This window comes from Silurus aristotelis (assembly GCF_946808225.1).
Source record: "Silurus aristotelis genome assembly, chromosome: 28".
In the NCBI taxonomy this organism is placed as follows: domain Eukaryota; kingdom Metazoa; phylum Chordata; class Actinopteri; order Siluriformes; family Siluridae; genus Silurus; species Silurus aristotelis.
The window spans coordinates 4,135,518-4,159,499 of NC_139601.1; the positions used below are offsets into that span (position 1 = coordinate 4,135,518).

Consider the following 23,982-nt stretch of genomic DNA (forward strand, 5'->3'; position numbering starts at 1 on the left):
GTCTAATTTAGACTAAGTCCATGTTGAAAATGAGTTTGTAAAATATGGAGATTACTCCACTTGGCTTACTTAAAGAAGCATAGAGAACGTTAATAAAGTCCTCTCCATTAAGACTTGCCCGTGGCCCAAAGATGGCTGCCGTCAATCGACAGATATAACACAAAATCGCATTGTGTCCGTGGATTATTTTCGCAAGGCCACGCTGAGAATAGACCCGCGCTTCTCGGCCCGTGACACGGTTCATCCGTTCGAGTGGAAAACGCCATCTGAAATCTATTTCAATTTAACCTTGTTTGTATTGACAACCTATATCATCTCATCTCACACTCACAGCAGCTGAGAAATTGGCCAGCACCAAATTGGCAATAAAAATAAAGATTAAAAGGAGGTGGAGAGGTGGGGTTTTATTTAGCTCGTATTCTCATATTTTCACTCCCATCGCGCTCACTTCTGAAAACAGCGTAACTGTGTTTATTAATAATTCACGCTTATTTTTTTTTCCTTAACGTGATTCCAGGACTCGGTCTCCCCAGACGGCAGATGGCTCACGGACCAGGGTCAAGTGTTGCAATGTTCCAACTTAGAACAACTCCACCTCAAACTTCCAACCACACTGCAAAACTTCCAGGCCATCCAATAAGTCAAAACTTCATTTTAGGACACCGCAGCCATTAAAGACGGTGATTGAGTATGTGGGCTTCGGCAGGACGGAGGAACTTGCGACTTGCTGTTAATGCTATGACCGCAGGGCTGTTTTTCTTCAGCGGGGAGGATTGATGCTACCAGCATGCACTGTGGGGCTAATGAATACAGAGGAGATGAGACGAGAGGGAGCAAAAGCAACATTAAGAACCGTGGTGCAAAAAAAATACAAAAAAATATAACATCCTGAACCCATCCATTATGCAGAAGTAAATATGATTTAAATGCGTGGACATTTTTTGCTTTTGTTTTCTCTCGTGACCTATGCCTTTTAGGCTTAATTGTGAATTTGAAGAGATTCACGAGGAGTTTACTTTCCTAACTATGTTCATTAAATAACAAAAAAACCCACATTTATCAGCCCAAAAATGTTGTTTAGGCCAATAATAGTTTCCAGTCTCATTATAATAGCAATAGAATGGCATAATATCAAAAGTCTGTACTTACTGAAGTAAAAAATCTAAAATCTAAAACTTCTAACCTTCTAGACTTCAAAGTTTCTACAAGAAAGATCCATTGAATGAAGGTTCTGTAGTTGGAAAGGCCTTGTTGAAGAATGAGAATGGCCAGCCTGGTTCGAGTTGACAACCACTCAAATAAACACTCTTTACAACCATGGTGAGCAGAAAAGTATCTTAGACTACACAACCTGCCAATGCTTGAGACGAATGGGCCACATTGATGGAATATATTATCAAGTCCAACTTTTTTCTGGTAGGATGTGGAGTAAGAAATAAAGGATACAGCGGCTAAATTCTTGCCAAGGTTAGTTAGGGAACAGTGACCTTCTGGACACTGTTCCCAAACTAACCATGGCAAGAATTTAGCCGCTGTATCATTGGAGCTGTATTGCTCTTAGGTACCTGTTGAACTCTTAGGATCTTAGGTACCTCCTGATGTCTAAGGCTCCTACTGTAGGTAATTCCTGAACTCCGGAGAAACCATCAGAGCATCCGAACCCATTTGTACCATTTGTATTTAATAATAAACATAATTATAAAGATGTCAGTGCGCCCATCATATACAGTCTTCTGATCCATGAACCATTCCTAAATCTTTTTCATTATCCGAAAGAGCTGCTTTTCTATCCGAAGAAACAACTGGCACTTATTTGAAGGCCTCTTGATGGCAAAGGTTTTGACACAAAGCTCATGTCGATTAGGAACAGAGATCACATGAAAACGCAATGCACAACGGATGTGCTGGTGTTTACCTCGTAATCGGATCAGGCCACGTTTACTGAAGGATTTGAACAGATCCTGTGTGGATTTAACTCATTTGCAGGGAAAGTCAATTTGAATCTTGTGCCTTTGGAGACATCGAATGAAAAGGTGTAGCATTTTTTTCTCTTCGGGAAAAAAAGAAAGAAAGTGAAGCTCAATGTTATGCCTTTTCCGTAACACTGCAGATATTTTTTTCGTCTTTTGATTTGACGAGTAGGAAATGGCAGATCTTGTGGCCGCGGGTCTGATTAGAGTCATTGGGATTATGGGGCCTCCTCTGGGTTCCCTGGCTTTACAACTTCTCCTCGAATTATATCATTAACATTTCAATATTACTCCCTATTTCAGGCTAGAGGCAGTTCTCTCACCACAACCACTATACATGTATAATTAATAAACTTCCATATGCAGTAAAAATGGCTATGTGCACATTAGGGACAACACTGTTAATGCCACTCAATAGGAAAATTAGCATCAGAGAGCAGTGGAAGAAAAAAAAATAGAAACTGATTCAGCAAACTGTTTCGAAGGAATCAGTACAAGACTCATCCTAACGTTCTGACTAAAAAAAATAAGTAGATACATTTATAAAAACTGCCCATGCGATTATCCTCCATTCATCATTCTGACCAACCTGCATAAAATTAGGGGAAAATTCTCAGAAAAATAATCATCCCGATGGCCTCAGAACAACTCAGTGACCCAGTATGATGCGGTTCATTTCAATTTAAAACGCTACCAAAGCTACCCACGGTGATCTACAGTGCTGCCGGGTTACACTGTGAAACCTAATCACAGCATATCAGGCTAATCAAACTCTAAATATTAACACCTATGGGTTAATGCTGCAGGGCCAGGGCTACAATTGCCTTTCTGTGTGGTATTAATATCCTATTCGAACTGTGTCAATATCAAGTGGTACCACACAATTAACACAAAAACATCCAATGACGCAACAAAATCTACGTAGGTGGACAAAGTGTCTACAGACAATGTTAGCTGATTAACCAGTATGTACCCAGGTTATTATTCATGACAATTAACCAACAACAATGTAAGGGTTGACTCACAGTTCATGGTAAGGGCTTGGTATGCGTTACACAATTTTAATGCACGACAAAGAGCCACAAAAAACACAAAACAAGTGCATTACAATGGTGTAACACAGCCCTAATTGTCGATTAATTATTTTGATACCATGGGCACTTTCCAGAGCTTTTCATGTCCATTGTTTGAATTGGGGAAAAAAACTAACAGAGCAAAATAACCTTCCCCTAATTAATTTATTCTCAGCAGCATGACCAATTCAGTTCCAAGACACGTGTACTCTGCTGGTACAACTTCTACCATTTCTAACAAAGCAGCCAAGCAGATGTGTGAAAAAGTGCCAGCCTCTGGCAAAGACTCTCATCCAAAATTCAAACCATCTCAGTCCATCATTTAAACCTTCAACTATACGGACAAAGTATTTAAAAAAAAAAAAAAAAGAACTCCATTAAAAATTGACGTGTTTCACAGACTCAGGTCCCTCAAATAAAAAAGAAACTATTATTATTTAATACGAGCTAAGCGTTGGAGAAAGATCTCATGATAAATTTAAACGAGATGTGTTATTATGCCTTTACCTTCACCGTCTGTCCGGCCTCGGGTCCGTCCTGTTGGGAACAGAAGCAGATCATTAGGAATGATTTGGAATTGTGAAGTATCGCAGTCAATAATTTAGCAGCATTTAAATTTCAGATGAATCCTTTCACTTTCGCTGTGGCACCTCATGAATTTTTAAGCCAAGGGGTGTTTTTTTTTTTTTTTTTTTAACCTTCGTCTATTTCTCTCAATCGAGGGATTGTCAGAAAGTTTCCAGGAAAAATTGTAAGGGCCACTTAGGGTTTAGAATTCTAGAGATCTGTGCAAATGAACTGCGAATGTGGAAATCGTGAATATGGATGAAAAAGTTGGCCCTAAATGGGCTTTAAAAAAAAAAGAACTCCTGATTTTCATGGATAGTGCCGACCTCACTTGATTGACAGCTGGGGTTGAAACTAGGTGACATACATCTATTCCTATCGCATACAGATGATCATGGTGTATAAATCGTGCACGTTAACCGAATATTAATTGAATCTTTAAAACCCCCCATTCACCTCAAACCTATACTGTGTGCCGACTGTGATAAACATGTTCTCAGAATCTTGGCATTCTAGGGTTTTTAACATAGTTATGGCTTCTTATGCTCAAGCGTTCCAGATTTTACATTTTTTTTTTCTTTTTTTATTATACACACTTGGCTGTTTTATCCAAGTCAACCCTCTATAAACAAATGCAAAAATTCAAGTTTAATATATCACCCTTTACGGTTTTATGGTTTCCATCTGGAAAAAAAAGTCTAGAAACCATTAACTATTAAGAACCCATGAGGAATCTTTCTGCAAAAAATATAGTGCTGCAAAAAAAATAATAAAATAAATAAATAAATAAACGAATAGCTTCCAGGAATATGTGGTTCTTCCCCAAACTGCTAAGACTAAATTGGAGGCAGATAATTGTATAGGGTGTCTTTGGAGGTGGTAGCATTACATTTTCCCTTCACTTGAGCTAAAAGACCCAAACCTGTTCCAGGATGACAATGCCCTGTGAACAAAACCAGCTCCATGAAGATATGCTTTACATGGGTTAGAGTTCTTAATTGGCCTGTTATAGAGGTCTTACCTCAACACAATTGAGCACCTTTTTGGGATAATTGGAATGCTGACTGCACCCCCTACATCAGTACATGACTTTACCAATACCCATGTGGCTGATTGAGTACAAATCTCTACAAGCACACTCCAAAATCTGGCGGAACATCTTCCCAGCTTGGATTGTGAGTGTTTTGAGGAATCACTGTAAGACTAATCCTAACGTTCTGACTAGAAATGTTTTTTCAAATAAATAAAAAAACTCAAGAATTACTCATGCAATTATTGTTCATTCATCAAGAAAGAAAGTCAAAGTACCAAAAAAGTGCACATTTAAGAAGAATCTTAGGAAAATAAACTCCCTGTTGACTTCAGACTCAATCATCAGTATATGTCTCATCATCTTTACCCCTCTGAGGGAACTCTTAAAGGTAGAACTCCTCATAGAAGAGAAATATCTAAAGAACACTTTTTTTTAATACTAGTGAGGATCCTTTTTCAAAGAGTGGAGGAATATACATTCCAACAACCCCATAGGACCTCTTTGCATTGCCCATCTTGGGGGGAACGATTCCATGTAGATCCCTAGAACAGTTAGATACCTTTCGACCAGCAGCCCAAGAACCCTTGAATAAAAACAAACATCTCATCAACCTCCTTCGGAGCACTTTAAATTGTCCGTCGGGGGAGGGGAACTATTAAAGGTTTCATGTAGAGCCACAGAACAAACAGAAACCCTCTGGTGAGGTATCTAATGAACCCTTAAGGTTTAGAGATGACCAACTTCAAATAAATAGCACCAAGATGTAGCCACAGGGCTACGGAGATTGCGAAGCGGATCTAAAAAACAACCTCCACGGGGTCACAGCAAACACTTTTCATTTCCTGGCACCTTTTTTTTTTTTGTTTTTACAGCAAAATAAAAGAACTCCAGCATAGAAGATTCTTTTATTGGGAACTGTGGGCACCGTGCAGCCTGGGACAATCCGCTGAAAGCAGACACATCTAATCTCCAATCTCGTCATACTGCCTTTGAGTGAAGGAATATTGATTATAGCCTTCCGTCAGATAAGTGAAATGATTTTCTTTTGTCAGGCTGCGTGGCGCAGCGGGAGCGAAACCATCTGGAATTAGCATAAATATCAAAGGTTATGCAAAATGAAGGTACTATCTCTGTTTGTCTCTGTCTCTCTATCTACCTCTCTCTCTCTCTCTCTCTCTCTCTCTCTCTCGCTGTCTCTCTCTCTCTTTCTGATGCACTTGCAAATGCATTATTCCAGCAGGTGCTATTCTCCTGTTAGTTCTCCATGCATGTGAAATAACTAAGAATGTATTTTTTTTGGAGAATCCCTTGAAGAACAGATGGACAGATGTAAAAGAACAATAGGCATAGCAAATGGCTCATAGTGGCGTATAGTTTTCATGTTTCTTAAACATTTCCTCGCTGAATCTGCTCACGAGGGAGCTTTTTTCCATGGTAACAGAATCCATTAGTTAGACCATTATCAATGTTGGATTGTCAATTGTGGGATAAGAAGGGAGGAAATAGAGATTTAAAAAAAAAAAAAAAAAACGTGGTTTTGTAATGGCATTAGCGTGAAACCAGGACGGGTGGAGAACTCATTTCATATAACGGGTCACTTTAGATGTACTGACAAAAAGAAGTTAGCTAACTACCTAGCAATTTATTGTACCAGTCCTGGTAACGTGACTACGCGTTAGTTTGAATGGAAAAGGATGTAGGATTGGGAGTGCGTGTGTGAGAAATGTTTACCTGGATGGCAATGGTCAGGGAGGTGGCACCGAAGTGCATCTCAACAGCGTTGGCCACTCTCTGTGTGGCGCTGAACAAATCCGCCACTTCATCAGGCCGCAGGTCTCGAAAACGCTCCACCGGCCTTATGGGACACACCAACACATCTACAACAGCAACCAGTCAAGAAAAAGCTCCACATGCTTAATGCTAACCCACTCAAATCTTATTTACTCTGGAGAAAATGCATTTATTTGTATTGTTTTCTTCGTCCATGGGCTTCAGATCATTATACATTCCCTAGAATACATCTTTATACTTTTAAATTGTATTAAATACTTTTATACAATATATACTTTGGTTACCAATATATACTTTGACCGATATACTTTCGGTCATCATTTGTCAAATTAACATACACACTTGAACATAAATATACCGAGAATGCATGTTTTTTTTTCTTCTTCCCATGATATACAGGAAAGTTGGATACATTTCCTGTCAGCTGACCATGTAACTTTTTCCCTTTTTTTTGTAATGTTGAGGCAATAAACAAATAGTTATGAGTAAATAAGTAAATAGTGACAAAAACAAAATGAAATCACGGCATTGATATGAATACTGTATTAATGTTAGCTTTTTTATGCTAGCTGGCTATCAAACTGACATACTCCTACTGTACTGTACTACTGTGCTTGAAAAGTTTCTGTTACTGTGAAACCATATTAAAAAATGTCCTGAACAATACAAAATAAAATAGATTTGTTCATAATAAGAGTGAGATGTGATTGTATACCAACATCAGGAAGTTTTGATATATACAGTGAGGAAAATAAGTATTTGAACACCCTGCTATTTTGCAAGTTCTCCCACTTAGAAATCATGGAGGAGTCTGAAATTGTCATCGTAGGTGCATGTCCACTGTGAGATACATAATCTAAAAAAAAAAAATCCAGAAATCACAATGTATGATTTTTAAACTATTTATTTGTATGATACAGCTGCAAATGAGTATTTGAACACCTGAGAAAGTCAATGTTAATATTTGGTACAGTAGCCTTTGTTTGCAATTACAGAGGTCAAACGTTTCCTGTAGTTTTTCACCAGGTTTGCACACACTGCAGGAGGGATTTTGGCCCACTCCTCCACACAGATCTTCTCTAGATCAGTCAGGTTTCTGGCCTGTCGCTGAGAAACACGGAATTTGAGCTCCCTCCAAAGATTCTCTATTGGGTTTAGGTCTGGAGACTGGCTAGGCCATGCCAGAACATTGATATGCTTCTTACAGAGCCACTCCTTGGTTATCCTGGCTGTGTGCTTCGGGTCATTGTCATGTTGGAAGACCCAGCCTCGACCCATCTAAAATGCTCTAACTGAGGGAAGGAGGTTGTTCCCCAAAATCTCACAATACATGGCCCCGGTCATACTCTCCTTAATACAGTGCAGTCGCCCTGTCCCATGTGCAGAAAAACACCCCAAAGCATGATGCTACCACCCCCATGCTTCACAGTAGGGATGGTGTTCTTGGGATGGTACTCATCATTCTTCTTTCTCCAAACACGTTTAGTGGAATTATGACCCAAAAGTTCTATTTTGGTCTCATCTGACCACATGACTTTCTCCCATGACTCCTCTGGATCATCCAAATGGTCATTGGCAAACTTAAGACATGCCTGGACATGTGCTGGTTTAAGCAGGGGAACCTTCCGTGCCATGCATGATTTCAAACCATGACGTCTTAGTGTATTACCAACAGTAACCTTGGAAACGGTGGTCCCAGCTCTTTTCAGGTCATTGACCAGCTCCTTCCGTGTAGTTCTGGGCTGATTTCTCACCTTCCTTAGGATCATTGAGACCCCACGAGGTGAGATCTTGCATGGAGCCCCAGTCCGAGGGCGATTGACAGTCATGTTTAGCTTCTTCCATTTTCAAATGATTGCTCCAACAGTGGACCTTTTTTCACCAAGCTGCTTGGCAATTTCCCCGTAGCCCTTTCCAGCCTTGTGGAGGTGTACAATTTTGTCTCTAGTGTCTTTGGACAGCTCTTTGGTCTTGGCCATGTTAGTAGTTGGATTCTTACTGATTGTATGGGGTGGACAGGTGTCTTTATGCAGCTAACGACCTCAAACAGGTGCATCTAATTTAGGATAATAAATGTAGTGGAGGTGGACATTTTAAAGGCAGACTAACAGGTCTTTGAGGGTCAGAATTCTAGCTGATAGACAGGTGTTCAAATACTTATTTGCAGCTGTATCATACAAATAAATAGTTTAAAATCATATATTGTGATTTCTGGATTTTTTTTTTTAGATTATGTCTCTCACAGTGGACATGCACCTACGATGACAATTTCAGACCCCTCCATGATTTCTAAGTGGGAGAACTTGCAAAATAGCAGCGTGTTCAAATACTTATTTTCCTCACTATATATATATAGTTCTCCCACTTAGAAATCATGGAGGGGTCTGAAATTGTATACCAGATTCTGGTATATATATATATATATATATATATATATATATATATATATATATATATATATATATATATATATATATATATATATAAAAGATTTGCTGATTCTGGCGATTACATCACTTTTAATGCAGGAGACTTAAGATTTTCAGTACTTTAAGTTGTCCACAAAACGCTATATTTTCCACAGTTTTGATGGCTCGTCTTACGTTCATTTCAAAAATATTCTAGCAAAGTAATTTAATCCTTATACCGCCACTGAAGTGTGAAATAGCATTTCACATTGTCCGCGTGATGCTGTAAACCAGAGCTGCCCAAATCGGTCTAACTCTGAGCCAGATGGAGAAACAGACTGTCTATAATAATAAATGGAAGGAAATAAATAATAAGCCTGTTTAATTGTTAGCGTTACACTGCATTTTAATTCAAAATAAAATAAAAAAAATGGTAATAGGTGAATTTTAATTATTTTCTGCTGCTGTGTTTAACTGTGCAAATAAATATTTTATTGATTTCCCTTCCTGGTTTATTTTTTTTAATTACAGAAATATGTTCTTTGCAAACTTTAACTTTCCTCTGAACTTTGCTAGGCTGTCCAAAATTCTCCTGCCTGATTTGTCTGCCATGTCTGGCCAAAAGCTAAAAAAACACGAATGTAAACCTTTGGAATTAATGCTGTTAATATCTCTGGCCTTCTCTTTTTAACTTTCCTAATAGCATGCCAAGTGCTAGCTGAAATGCAGATTCTTTTGACCACAACCACGGCAATTGGGAGGCATGAGACTAGAACAGAGAAATAAAAAGGAAATTGAAACCTCATATTATTCTGAACACACACACAGCAAACCGAAACAGAACAGACACCCAGTAGCAGACAAACTACTGGAATATCAGTGGCACAGAAAGAAAATCTTGACTTATTCCATCTGAAATGGAAATAATCAGCACTCAGGAAAGAAAGATTAGAACACAGATTATATACACAGTCACTCAAAAATAAGAGTTGGATATTTCATTTGGCACAGATTTAGCAAGTATTTGATATGTTATATATTATAAAATGGTCCTATTTCACCCCCTAAACTCTTCTGAGACTTTCCAAATTGAATATGTACTGTACAACTGTCATACGTTCAATCTGCTTGCATTATAAATATTATATGGCCAAAGGTTTGTGAGGACCTGACCATCACACCCATATGCCGTTCTTCCCCAGATTGTTACCACAATGTATAAGATGGCTTTGCGTACGTTAATATCACAGTTTTGCTTCAGAGGAATGGAACCTGTTCCAGCATGACAATGCCCCTTTTATACACAATGAGCACACTGAACACATGGCTTGCCAATTTAACAATTTTTTTCCCCCCTGGTTTCCCAATAAACACCTTTTGGGTGAACTGGAGAACCGACATCACCTCAGATTTCCTCACCCATTATCAGTGTTCTATCAAGGCATCACTAATGCACTTTTATCTGAATAGACACAAACCCCCATGGCTGTGCTACAGATTCTGGTGGAAAGCCTAGTCAGAAGAGTCAATCTTTTCATAAGGGCAACGATGAAACTTAATTTCGAAATGGAGTGTGTAAAAAGCACATGAGCAGTTGTTCACAAAAGTTTGTCTAAATAGTGTATGCAGCATACAGAGCTATCTATGTCTCAGCTTGAGTCTCTTTACATTACAGCACCATTTCTGAAGAATCTTGAGCTACTTGATGTCTTCTGCTAGCATTAAGCTGGTTTTCCTTATTTAGCATTGGCAGAGTCCAATATCTGCATGTTACTAGTGGGATTAAGTGAACCATGCTGCAAAATCCAAGCCAATGCACACTATATATTAGTTACCTCTGCAATTCTGGTCTAGCCAAGGTATGCTGATACCTGAACATTATCAGGCAGTTCCACCAAAACATGGGTGGGGTTTGTTCCCCTGCTGGTGTATGAATGAATGTGACTATAACGCAAACACCTTTCCAGTGAATTAAAAGTGGGTCGGTTCTTTAGAAAACTTACCACACTTGGTGGTGTGAGCAAAAGTTTCAAACAAATCTGTGGTTCTTCTGAATCATTCCAAACCATTAGCAAACAAGGTCAAAGTGTTCCCAGAATACACAGTGGTATTTATTGCCAATACTAATTCATACCTTCACATCATGAACTAATGAAGGCCTGAGCATGTGAGTGCACAAACACAAGAAAAATCCCTGGGTGACTCTGACTGTACCTGCAGGTTGTTCAAGGTCCACGAACCACATTCCCCTCACAACCTTAACCCACCCTCACCAGTCTACATTACTCACCTTAACATACTGAATAACACACAGTTCTTGGAAACAGAAAGGTTAGGACAACATATTGTCCACTTCAAAAAGAAAAAGCTTCAACATCCTTTGGCCTTAAAATAATCAAGGCTTTTTTTATGCAATTGAATAATGGGAAAGTACAAGAATGAAAAGAGGCTGTAAATGCCTCACAGGAGATTTTTAGCATATTATACTATATAGTGTTGTATGTTTTGAGTAAATTGATGTGTCTAAGAATTGAAAAGGATGAAATAATCAAAACAGAAAATTCATACCAATTTCAAGGGTAACGCTTGATATACTGTGGGGTCATGCTTGCAATTAAAATTGAGAAAATACACATGGCTTCAACTTCACACATTACAACTGACACATATTTAATGATACAAGTTACAAGAATTAAGTTTATTTTGTACAACCAAAAAGACCAAGTGACCTTATACCATTTATCAACTGACTTTAGTTTTAGCCTAAGAGTCATTTTAAATTTAATTCATATTTATTTGTATGTTATTTGTACATCTTCTCAAAGCAGCTTTATACAGATAAAGTGGTTATAAGGATACATAAACGATTGTCCAAGTCTGCCTATAAGTTTGTTCTTTATCATTGTTTATTCCCAATAAGTGAGCAGTGGCGAGGAAAAAAGGACATGGCGTGAGAAAGAAACATTGAGAGACTCAAAAGGAAACCCAGCCTCATCTGAAATCTATTCATTGCAATTCCATTGTTGAGGTGTGCAGTAATAGGTCCTTAAATGCACAACTGTTTACGCAGCCTGTGGTCCTGACCCATTGTTGTAGACTGGTGATAATATCCTATTCTTCACTGGCTGGAACGAAATCCAATGTGGTCTTCTGGGGATGGGGTTTTCTTCAATTGGAGGCCACTCTGTGCAGCTGGGATTGGTGGCACATCAACGGCCTGAAAACTTGTGAAATTACAGAGCAACACGGGAGCTTTGAGGATGGATTTGGACTGTAGTTGATGTGAACAGCGTACTACGATGGCTCAGGAGCGCAGGTTGCATTTAATCTTCTATGACTGCACACTTCACAATAAAGAACTGTAATGAACGGATATTCGGCACCACCCAGATGAGGATGAGTTTCCGTTTGGGTCTGGTTCCTCTCAAGGTTTCTTTCTCCGGCCATAGTCACTCTCAGGGACTGCCTCACTCATTAGGAACAAATTTCAATAATAAGGAACAAACATTTACTTTCTTTTATTACTGCTTTATCTGTGTAGAGCTGCTGTGAGACAGTTTTCACTGTAAAAGCACTATACAAATAACAATGTATTGAAGTGAAATGATCTTTTATTCAAACATTAACCTGACATATATCAGAATTTTTTATGCAGTGTTCTGCTGAATCATTATAAGAAAGTGGCACCATAGACACTTCTGATCAGAAAGATCAAACTGGCAAACTACCACTTTTGAGCTTTCGAACAAAAACCCTTAAGGGCATCTACCAAATTTTGGATAAATGAACAGGGCTAAGAATATTCCCCTTAAAGTGACTGGTAAATGTGTCATTTCCCAAACAAATTAACACTTTTTCCCCCTAAACATCAGTCATTTCAACTTTCCAAAGCACTCATATATGTATTCCCCTCACATCATTATTGTTTCACCTCGGCATTCATCAACCGTGCCCACACAACACTCCAACGCTTGTATATTAATATATTACTACCGTCATAAATCTGTGAAATAATTACACACAGCAAGTCAGGGAGGTAAAAGAGACGCATGCTGCTGCTTGGGAGTTGGATGAAGGCGAATCGTCACCTCGGATGACAGGCATTAAACACCGGGCCATTGCTCTTGGAGGAAGATGATTACATTGCCGCATTCGTGGCACAATGGGCACGCCAGAGCCAGGCGAGCATGGCGCAAACGATCACTCTCCCCTGCTTTCATGTTCGCCTTGGCGGAAGGAAATCAGATATCATATTAACGGATGTCTCCCCCTCCCCGCTGCAGGCCGCCACCGAGCAGTCACTGGGGATGAGAAATTAGGGCTCGGTTTCAAAAAGAGCAGACAAGAAGAGAGTCAGAGGAGGAGCAAATAAAGAGAGAGAGAGAGAGAGAGAGAGAGAGAGAGAGAGAGAGAGAGAGAGAGAGACAGAGAGAGAGAGAGAGAGAGAGAGAGAGAGAGAGAGAGAGAGAGAGAGAGAGAGAGAGAGAGAGAGAAAGAGAAAGTGAGTGTTTGATGTTTGGAGGTGCTTTGTTTAAATGCAGCGACTGTCGTTCAGAGCTGTACTCCTTGGAAAGCTTTATAAGGCTCCGAGTGATTTGTAAGATACATTGAGACAGTTAAGAGGAAGAGGAGATTGACTTTGTACCACTTATGCATATCTGGTAAAAAAATAAAATAAAATACTGATGTATATTTCGGGTTGTGCAGAAGTGTAGCTGTTGCTTGGAAGAAATCTCTGTCGACACCGTCTTTCTTGCAAACCAGGTTTATTTACAGAAGGTACAGCATCTTGATACGAGCATCCAGGATTTGCTCGGAGGGGTTCAGAGCCAAACGAACCGTCTGTTTTAGGTCATTGGGTCTTCTCTAAAGGGGAAATAATATTTGTCCAGGCCAGTTTCATTAGGTTTTTTTGTTGTTATACACAACTGCACTTGTGTATAAGAGGAAATAAATCAATTTGGTTTGTATTCCATGCTGCATTTTTAGAAATACAGGAGGCGGAGCTAAAGGTAGTTGAAGATGCTGAGATTTTCATCAGGAGTGATGAGGATGGACAGGATTAGAAATAAGTTAGAAGGACCGTGTCTGTAGGATGTTTTCAAGACAAGATGAGAGAATCATCTATTGAGATGATTTGGTGCAGAGGAGGGACATGGTGTGTATATAGGCAGAAGAATGCTGAGGATGAAGGCAGCAGGCAGGAGGGAAAACGGAAGCCCAATGAGGAATGAGAAGGTGGTGAGGGAAGACATGCAGATGGTTGGTTTGAAAGAGGCAGATGTAAAGGACGGGGGGTAGGGAGACGGATGATCCGCTGTGGTGATCCCTAACTAGAGCAGCCGAAAAGGTAGCATGTACTTTATGGTGGTATGAGTACTTCTGAGTCGCACTGGACCACCTCACATTACCCCAAAATGGCACACCATCATGTTTCAATACATACTTAATACAGTACTTACCAACTGTCTCATAACCAATCATGAGACCTAATAGTCAATTTCCCAGTCTTTCCATTTTTGTTTTTTTTTGAGGGGGGTAAATGAATACATTTTTTTTTTTTTATCTGCTGAATTAAAGTGGAGTCAGTTTTTAGATTTGTATTTTTGTACTCTGGACTCAATTTCCGTGTAACTACATCGACCCTGACTCGTGACAGTTCTATATTCATATTGGCGATATGAGCGAGGCAAGTGCACATTTCTAATTCAATCCGTCAGTTCGTTGCAGAGGGCTGCATAACTACTCCGGCAGATGGACATTTTCTCCTTGCCACAGTTGGACGGAACCAATCATACTCCACTCCATTTGATTTCCAAATGAGATAAAGCCTTTCTCCCTTCGCCGCCATGCGACAGCTGAAATGAAGACTAATAGCGATGTAACTTGCCGAAGCGGCTCAATATTAACCAATCTAAATATCTGAATGTAAAAAAATATCTAATAAAAAAATAAAACCGACTTCATCTGCATGCCCGAAGTAAAATAATCATTTCCATAATGAACGGCATTCTTCACGTGTGACTTCTCCGAGCTCATCCCAACACCTTCTCTGACACCTGCGTATGGACACAGAGCCGAATAAACATTCCTCCGATCCCTTTTGTTATCCGTCATAACAGTCATTTGACCACTTACATCTGATTATCTCTGCCTCCGAGTTCAAGATGCGTGTAATAAGGCCTGGAGATTGCCTTTGCATTGCAAATGCAATCATGCTTGCTGCGGAACACACATGCCCTCGAACCTTGTCGTTTCTTTCTCCAGCGTAAAGCTGAATTTGTCTTAAATTCGCCGGGAATCAGTTCCGCTTTACATTATGCAGTGGGAAAATTGAACAGCTGGATTAGCCGTGCCGAGGAAGCGGGGAAACAAAGGAGCGAAATGAAAGTAAATAAACAAACAAAACAAGTACGGATTAAACACGATTACTGTCCCGGATTACTGTAGCAAATGTGTTTCGTGGGGGAATTAAAAAAAATTTTAATGGGCGGCAGGATGATATTTAATATTACGATCACTGCGCAGCCGAAGTAGAACGACACCTCTAGTGGTGAAGAGTGGAAGTGCAGGCTGCAGTTCTGTCTACGATGGCCGGAATGTCAATACCGAGCAGCGTACGTGACCCAGGCGGGAATTAGGGACTTGTCATCCCATGATGCGCCCCGAGGAAAAGTGAGAGAAATTACACAGTTTGCTACCGATGGGAACAGCCTTAAAGCTGAACACTGACCCAACCTACACTGAATGCACCAATAATTACTTGGTTTACTCACTTTATATTCGAGCCCATTAGCTTTTTTTCCGACAGACAAGAAAAAAAAACTGTATAAGGGATGTGTAAAGATGAAAAAGACAGACAGATAATCCAGCTCCGTTTCTTCACACTTAATAAAGCTGCTTTGGACATTCAAAGCAGATGCCTGCAGACACATGCTGAGAGATTGGAGCTGTCTGTTAGCCTGAATTCAATGAATCCAAGTGTCCTGTTGCTACCTCAAACACATACTGTATGCATGCCAACAGACACCCCCCCTTCCTTTCCAAACACACACACACACACACACACACACACACACACACACACACACACACACACACACACACACAACCTTAAAGAAAGTTTCCAACTTTCTCAACTGATCGATCCGGGCTGTCGAAATGATTAAGCCAGAGAGAGGAGGAAAAATACAATGCTTTATGTACTTCAGAGTGACATCAATGTGATGAATACAGACTTTTTCAAACCTGCTGGAGTGTGAAGCTGACAATAGATGGATAAAAAGACAAACTGATAGGAAAGAATCACTCAGAGTTTATTAGGACTCAGCATCTTATATGCAACATAGCAAAACATTTGTCATGTTTTAAAAAAATTGACATTAGTAAGCGCAGATCATATGCTGGATCAGATGTATCCAAGACCCAACTAACGGCACAAAAGATGTCCGACTACATGGTTGGCAGGAGTGACAGCCAATCAGAACACAGCAGAGCATGAGATGACTGATGGAGGATTGGTGGTGTTTTCTAACTTGGAGAAAAATTTGTGAAATCTGAATGTTACTCAAGTAAAGTACTTGAAATAATCATTAAGGAGTTTTTCCAAGTTACAAAGTTTTCGAGCTACTGGTTGGAGGTGCTGGGATCCAATCTATAGCACAATCAGTTTACATCTAAAAATCTGTGGATCATCACCAGTTTTCTTTTCTTCTCATAAACAATGAAACCTTAATTAATTAGACAAAAGTTTAAGGACACCTGACCATAAGCTTGGTATTTGCTTTTTGAACATCTCATTCCACATTTAGTTCCCATTTGCTGATATAATAACCTTCACTTCTCTGGGAAGTGTGTTTGTGGAGATTCTTTCAGCCACAAGGTTGTTAGTAAAGTCAGGTATTAATGTAGGTGAGGTGAGGTTTCATCCCAAAGGTGTTTATTAGGATGAGGTCAGAGCTCTATTGCGGGTCATTTAAGACCTTTTCATTCAAACCCATGCCAGCCATATCTTAATGGAGCTGGCTTTGTGTACAGGGGCATCGTCATGCTGGAACAGGTTTGGCTCTCCTAGTTCAATTGAGAGAAAAACGTAATTCTACTGCATTTAAAGACATCCTATACAATTGTGTGCCTCTTCCTTTGTGGTTGAGAAGAACCACATATTGATGAAAAAGTCTAGTGCCCCAATAATTTAAGTCTATATAGTGTATATGATCTATTGCTTGTTAAATATTTACTCAAGAGAGTCAAGAAACTTAGCGGAATCTGTGTTGTGTCTGTACCAAGACTGAAGCGGTTCCTATATTCTACAGTACACTGACTGTTCCTCAAGGCGGGTGGAGGAGATTCAGAGACGTGAAGGCACAGGGTTTAATTATAAAACCCGTGGGATTTAATTAATCTGAGAGCAGAAGAAAGATTTCGCTGCAACCGAACCATAAAACGTACATTTTCTCGAATATATTTATATCATATATACAGTATACGAGCGTTCTAAAAATAAAAAGAGGACGTGTTGCGTCTTAGAGGCACAAAACCGAGTGTGTAGTGAAATCTAATAACGCTTTGATAGAATGAGAGTTAGTTTTGGGTTTTGAGCTAACACCGTGTGTTTTGTCAGACCCCAGGATAATGTCAGGACGCTCCAGGACGACTTACGAGCAAAACGCGGTCGTCATTCGATCGCTTATTTAATAAAACGTGGCTTGTAAAGGGACTCGGAATCACATTAGAGAGCGAGTAAGTAGAGATATATGTAATTAAAATGCAATTAAAGAGTCTGACATGTAATAAGAAGGAAAATGTGAGTAGAGGAAGGGGCTTGGGAGGAAACTGTGGCAACATGTTATTATTATCTTTTTTTTTTTAAGTATTTGTGTAACATTTTATTTTATTTCTTTGCCTACGGACAACAAGAAACACGCTCGTTACCCTAAACCCGAGAGGAATTCTATTAGGTACGCAAATTAACTTTTTATGAACTCATTTTACTGGAAACAGTTGATGGAAACAGGAAACGGTTTATTCGAAGCACATATGTGTACACATACTGTATATAAAAATACACATAGTTCACCATAAGTCTGAAACATGAACATATGTTGTTTGTATAGGAAGCCAGCTGAATAAAATGTAAATAATATTTACAGAATAAGAAGGTAAAGACACCTGTTAGATTCCAGACAGAAAAAATACTGTATGTGTGAAGTAAAAAATAAAACATGTTAATCCAGGAATTGACACAAAAAGCATGTGAAGTTTAATAATGTTTAACTCTCCCTTTCCATATTCTGAAGTGTTTATACAGTAGCCGACTTTTCTGTTTCTGGTTCTACTGTTGTAGGTTTAGTTGTGGGTTTAGTTGTACTTTTGTGGGTTTAGTTGCACTGTTGTGGGTTTAGTTGAGAGTTTAGTTTTACTGTTGTGTTTTTAGTTATTGGTTTAGTTGTACTGTTGTGGGTTTAGTTGTACTTTTGTGGGTTTAGTTGAGGGTTTAGTTTTACTGTTGTGGGTGTAGATGTGAGTTTAGTTGTACTGTTGTGGGTTTAGTTGCACTGTTGTGGGTTTAGTTGAGAGTTTAGTTTTACTGTTGTGTTTTTAGTTATTGGTTTAGTTGTACTGTTGTGGGTTTAGTTGCACTGTTGTGGTTTTAGTTGTGGGTTTAGTTGTACTGTTGTGTTTTTAGTTATTGGTTTAGTTGTACTGTTGTGTGTTTAGTTGTACTGTTGTGGGTTTAGTTTTACTGTTGTGGGTTTAGTTGTGAGTTTAGTTGTACTGTTGTGGGTTTAGTTGTACTGTTGTGGGTTTAGCTGTACTGTTGTGGGTTTAGTTGTGAGTTTAGTTGTACTGGTGTGGGTTTAGTTTTACTGTTGTGGGTTTAGTTGTACTTTTGTGGGTTTAGTTGAGGGTTTAGTTTTACAGTTGTGAGTTCAGTTGTGGGTTTAGTTGTACTGTTGTGGGTTCAGTTGTACTGTTGTGGGTTTAGCTGTACTGTTGTGGGTTTAGTTGTGAGTTTAGTTGTACTGGTGTGGGTTTAGTTTTACTGTTGTGGGTTTAGTTGTACTTTTGTGGGTTTAGTTGAGGGTTTAGTTTTACTGTTGTGGGTGTAGATGTAAGTTAAGTTGTACTGTTGTGGGTTTAGTTGTACTGTTGTGGGTTTAGTTATTGGTTTAGTTGTACTGTTGTGGGTTTAGTTGTGAGTTTAGTTGTACTGTTTTGGGTTTAGTTGTACTGTTGTGTTTTTAGTTATTGGTTTAGTTGTACTGTTGTGGGTTTAGTTGTGAGTTAGTTGTACTGTTTTGGGTTTAGTTGTACTGTTGTGTTTTTAGTTATTGGTTTAGTTGTACTGTTGTGGGTTTAGTTGTACTGTTGTGGGTTTAGTTGTAAGTTTAGTTGTACTGTTGTGGGTTTAGTTGCACTGTTGTGGGTTTAGTTGAGAGTTTAGTTTTACTGTTGTGTTTTTAGTTATTGGTTTAGTTGTACTGTTGTGGGTTTAGTTGCACTGTTGTGGGTTTAGTTGTGAGTTTAGTTGTACTGTTGTGTTTTTAGTTATTGGTTTAGTTGTACTGTTGTGGGTTTAGTTGTACTTTTGTGGGTTTAGTTGAGGGTTTAGTTTTACTGTTGTGGGTGTAGATGTAAGTTAAGTTGTACTGTTGTGGGTTTAGTTGTACTGTTGTGGGTTTAGTTATTGGTTTAGTTGTACTGTTGTGGGTTTAGTTGTGAGTTTAGTTGTACTGTTTTGGGTTTAGTTGTACTGTTGTGTTTTTAGTTATTGGTTTAGTTGTACTGTTGTGGGTTTAGTTGTGAGTTAGTTGTACTGTTTTGGGTTTAGTTGTACTGTTGTGTTTTTAGTTATTGGTTTAGTTGTACTGTTGTGGGTTTAGTTGTACTGTTGTGGGTTTAGTTGTAAGTTTAGTTGTACTGTTGTGGGTTTAGTTGTACTGTTGCGGGATTAGTTGTACAGTTGTGGGTTCATTTGTGGGTTTAGTTGTATTGTTGTGGCTTTAGTTGTACTGTTGTGGGTTCAGTTGTGGGTTTAGTTGTACTGTTGTGGGTTTAGTTGTACTGTTGTGGGTTCAGTTGTACTGTTGTGGGTTCAGTTGTACTGTTGTGGGTTTAGTTGTAACTTTAGTTGTACTGCTGTGGGTTTAGTTGTGGGTTTAGTTGTACTGTTGTGGGTTTAGTTGTACTGTTGTTTTAGTTAGTTGGGTTTAGTTATGGGTATAGTTGTGGTTTAAGATGTACTGTTGTGGTGTTAGTTGTGGTTTTATTTATGTTTTTTGCTGTACTGTTGTTATTCAATTTGCATTATATATTATTATATTTGTTTTAATTGCGGGTTTTGTTGTGGTTTTAGTTGCACTATTGTGTTTTTAGTAATACTGTTCGGTTGTAATTGAGGTTTTAGTTGTTTTAATTGCAGGTTTAGTTTAGTTTTGGTTGCACTATTGTGTTTTAAGTTTTACTCTTTTGGTTTTAGAAAAGGTTTTAGTTGTACTGCTAAGGTTTTAGTTGAGGATTTAGTCATACTGTTGTGGTATTAGTTGTGGCTTTTCAATTGTCATTTTGTCGTTTTAGTTGTGGGGTTAGTTGCATTGTTTTAGTTCAAATTGTGCTGTTGTTTTAGTGTTAGTATGACAGATTAAATCATAGCTTTGTGGATTTGTTTATATGCTGTGGTTTTATTTGTTTGTTTTAGCAATGCTAATTTCGTTTTAATCGTAATGTAGTTTTAGTTGTGGTTTTTGTCACAGTATTGTAATTGTAGTTGTACTGTTGTTTTCATTGTTGTTTGGCAGCTTATATAGTTGTAGTTTTAGTTATAATGTTGCTATTTTAGTCATAATATTGTCGTTTTGGATGTACTGTTGTTATTTTAGTTGTAGTTTGGTTTGTAAGTTGTCGTTTTAGTCATGTAATCATAACTTTGGTTGTGGTTTCAGTAGTACTGTGGTGGTTTTAGTTGTAGTGTTGTGTTTTTTGTTCACTGGTGTATTTGTCACTTACAGTTGCCATGTGTATTACAACAAATCATCCATGAAAATAAATGATGTTGACTAGATAACAATTAATACGTTTTTTTCTGTTATTTCTAAACTTAAGTATTGGGAAAGAAATTGCACAATGTAAATAATATTGCACAAAAAATCCCAGATGTCATCATTTGCCATGCTCCATGTCCAGTGTCACTGCTTTTTCCATGAAATAAATGTGCCCATGATTGAAGCAACAGCATCATGCAATTCAAGGTTAATTTTCTGAGCTTCTCTGACCCAGAACTTCACTCATCAGCACTCTGCACACCCTGCTGCTCCCTCAGGTTAATGGCAGAGCATACACAAGAAACACACACACACACACACACACACACACACACACACACACACACACACACACACACACACACACACAGAATGGTTTGCATGACATGTGGGTCTTTTTGCTTTCAGGATGACCGCTGACTCCAGCTTGGCCTACAGAATCATCCTTCACACATGATTAGTAAGGTAAATATGCAGGAAGTAGAGCATATTGCATGAAAAAGAGCCCAGACATCCTGAAGTCCTCAGGCTCACCATGTACACTGAGAAGAAAAGTCATTAAGAGATGTTTATCACAACCCTATGTAATCATTTGTTCCTGTGTGAATGCTAACACTTACTATAACATATTCATTAATCATTAGTAATGTGCTTTTTGCTTGTAATATTAGGTGAAAGTGGCATTAAAATGTTAATAATGCTTCATACAGCTGTAATAATAAAGCTCTTTAAACATACACTATACAGACAAAGTATTGGGAAACCCCACTTCTTAGCCATGTGTGGTTCTTCCCAAAAGTTACCTCAAAGTTGGAGGCACACAGTGCTATATATGTGATATCTTTTTCCTACACTTGAACTAAGAGGCCCAAATCTATTCCAGCATGGCAATTCCCCTGTGCACAAAGCCAGATATATGACCATATGGTTGTCATGGATTGGAGTGGAAGATCTTGAGAGGCCTGCTATAGAGCTCTGACCTCAAACCTACTGAAGACCTTTGGAATGAAATGGAATGCTGACTGCACCCCAGGTTTCCTCACCTACATCAATACCTTAATGAGCACAAAATCCCCCTTAATACACTCCAAATTTTATATATATATATAAGTTATTTTGCTTCATTACAGTATATAGTAAATAAAGGTGTCTTATACAGCACAGGGTATCTGACAAAATGTTATAAAATTTATAGCATTTGGCGTACGCCCTCATCCAGAGCGAGCAGCTTTGGGGTTAGGGTCTTCCTCAGGGGCCCAGAAGTGTCAGCTTGGTGTGGGTGGAATTATGTTACCAATAAAGTATGTCAAATTCATTATAAAGCTTCACAAGGAATTAATAAAATAAGTTTATGAACTGAATTATTGGCAACTTGCTGATAATTAGAAAAAAGCTTTCTGAACAAAAGCTTTACAGTCTTAGAGTAACTGTGGTTCCTCTGACTTTTGTGTTCTGAATAGCAATAGATTAGCGTCTAGGATAACGTCAGAAATCCTAGCGAGTGTTAAATAGATTCCTGGCACTGCCTCTAAAAAAAGAGACACAGTCATGTGAGAGTTTTGGGACACAAGGCGGAAAACCAGCAGCATAATACCGACAGTGCACAAAGGAGGCAAGAGGAATAAATGCTCCTCATCATGTTCCCTTCAGAGGAACAAAAGCTGCGTGCTCGCAGCCCAGACCGTGCCGCTGGCACAAAATGTCTGACTGTTTTAACATCCTGCCTACATCGTACATCATCCAGAGCGCCGTAGAAGTCGGGCTGCGAAGGGAAAAAAAGAAGGAACAATGTGGCGCATCTCAATACACTCGTGCCAGGCAGCATTTTTAAAGCTCTTTCAGAGGCATGTTTTGGGTGTTTCTGGATTTGATGGATTACGGGTATTATAATAAACTCTGAATTAATAATAACAGCAATATTACTACTATTAGTTATAATGCCACTAATGCTACTTATATTATAAAGGAATATATATATACTGTATATATAGTACCCACATACTAGATTTATCAGTTTACATACAACATTCTTTTGCAACGTGTTAACATGCAACTTGTTATAACCAATTATAATAATTAAGACACAGAACAGGTGAGAAGATGATATCTCGCTGCCTCACCCCCACAATCCAACATGGAGGTGGAAGCTTAATGAATTGTGTTTGTTTTGGAGCAGGGAAGGTTGGAGACTTATTCCGGGTGAAAGGAAAACTAAACCAACATGGCTGCCATTCCATATTTCAACACCATGCAATTCCGTCTGGTCTGCTGCTAACTGCAACCGACTTCACCATACAACAAAACAATGACCAGAAGCCTATGAGCCTATAGGCTCTGTAAATGTTATTCAGAGAGCAAACAGTTGGTTGGAATGTTGTCTATCATGGAATGGCCTGCCCAGTCACTGCACCTAAATCCCGTTGAACTGCTCTGGGATGAACTGGATCACAAGGTAAGTTTTACAAGAGGCATGGCAAAGTATTTCAGCTGAATGTTTAGAGAAACAGAATACACTGTCCAGATGTAAGATATTCATGCCTAAGGAGGATTTTTTTATATACAATAATATATTTGTTTATTGCTGAATGCAACTTGTTGCCTATAGACAAAGGGAACACGATATTTTACGTATAACATAAAAACCAGACAAAACGTATACGCAAATAAATGCATATCGTCATATATTATGACATAACTCTGTAAATCTGTTTGCAGAATTGCAAAGTCGGTATTTGTAAAGCCATTTTTAATATTTCCTTATATTACTGGCTCATTTTCAGGCTCCTACTACAAACCGCATTTCTAATATGGGAAAATGAAAATGTACAGAACACAGGAATTAAAATGAAAAACGATCTATTTAAAATAAAAAAAATAAATAAAAAGAACACCAAATAACTGTTGTGCTGTTACTTAATCCGAGGCGAGACTGTAGCCAATTAGGAACGGCGCGTCTTAAACAAATCACGAGGCATGCGTAAAATTTTAAAGATCCACTTTAAAAGCGTGCTCTAATACACAGCACAAGCCATCACTCAGCCCCCTCAAGACACATTTGTGAGAGAATGATGAATAAACATATTAGAGGAGGAGCAG

At 38.8% G+C, this 23,982-nt stretch overlaps 1 protein-coding gene across 4 annotated transcripts in view; it reads right to left on the reverse strand.

The window, feature by feature from the left end:
* Positions 1-23,982, reverse strand: part of fhit (fragile histidine triad diadenosine triphosphatase) — a 247,998-nt gene that overhangs the window by 43,347 nt on the left and 180,669 nt on the right. For all 4 annotated transcript variants that reach the window (XR_014532253.1, XM_083534323.1, XM_083534321.1 and 1 more), the window contains 2 exons: positions 6,375-6,520; positions 3,551-3,580 (listed from right to left, as the gene is read on the reverse strand). Coding sequence is in view for 3 of the 4 variants with exons in the window: in XM_083534323.1 (XP_083390449.1) it covers positions 3,551-3,580; positions 6,375-6,520 (176 nt within the window). In the remaining variant the exon portion in view is untranslated. The remainder of the gene's footprint in view (positions 1-3,550; positions 3,581-6,374; positions 6,521-23,982) is intronic.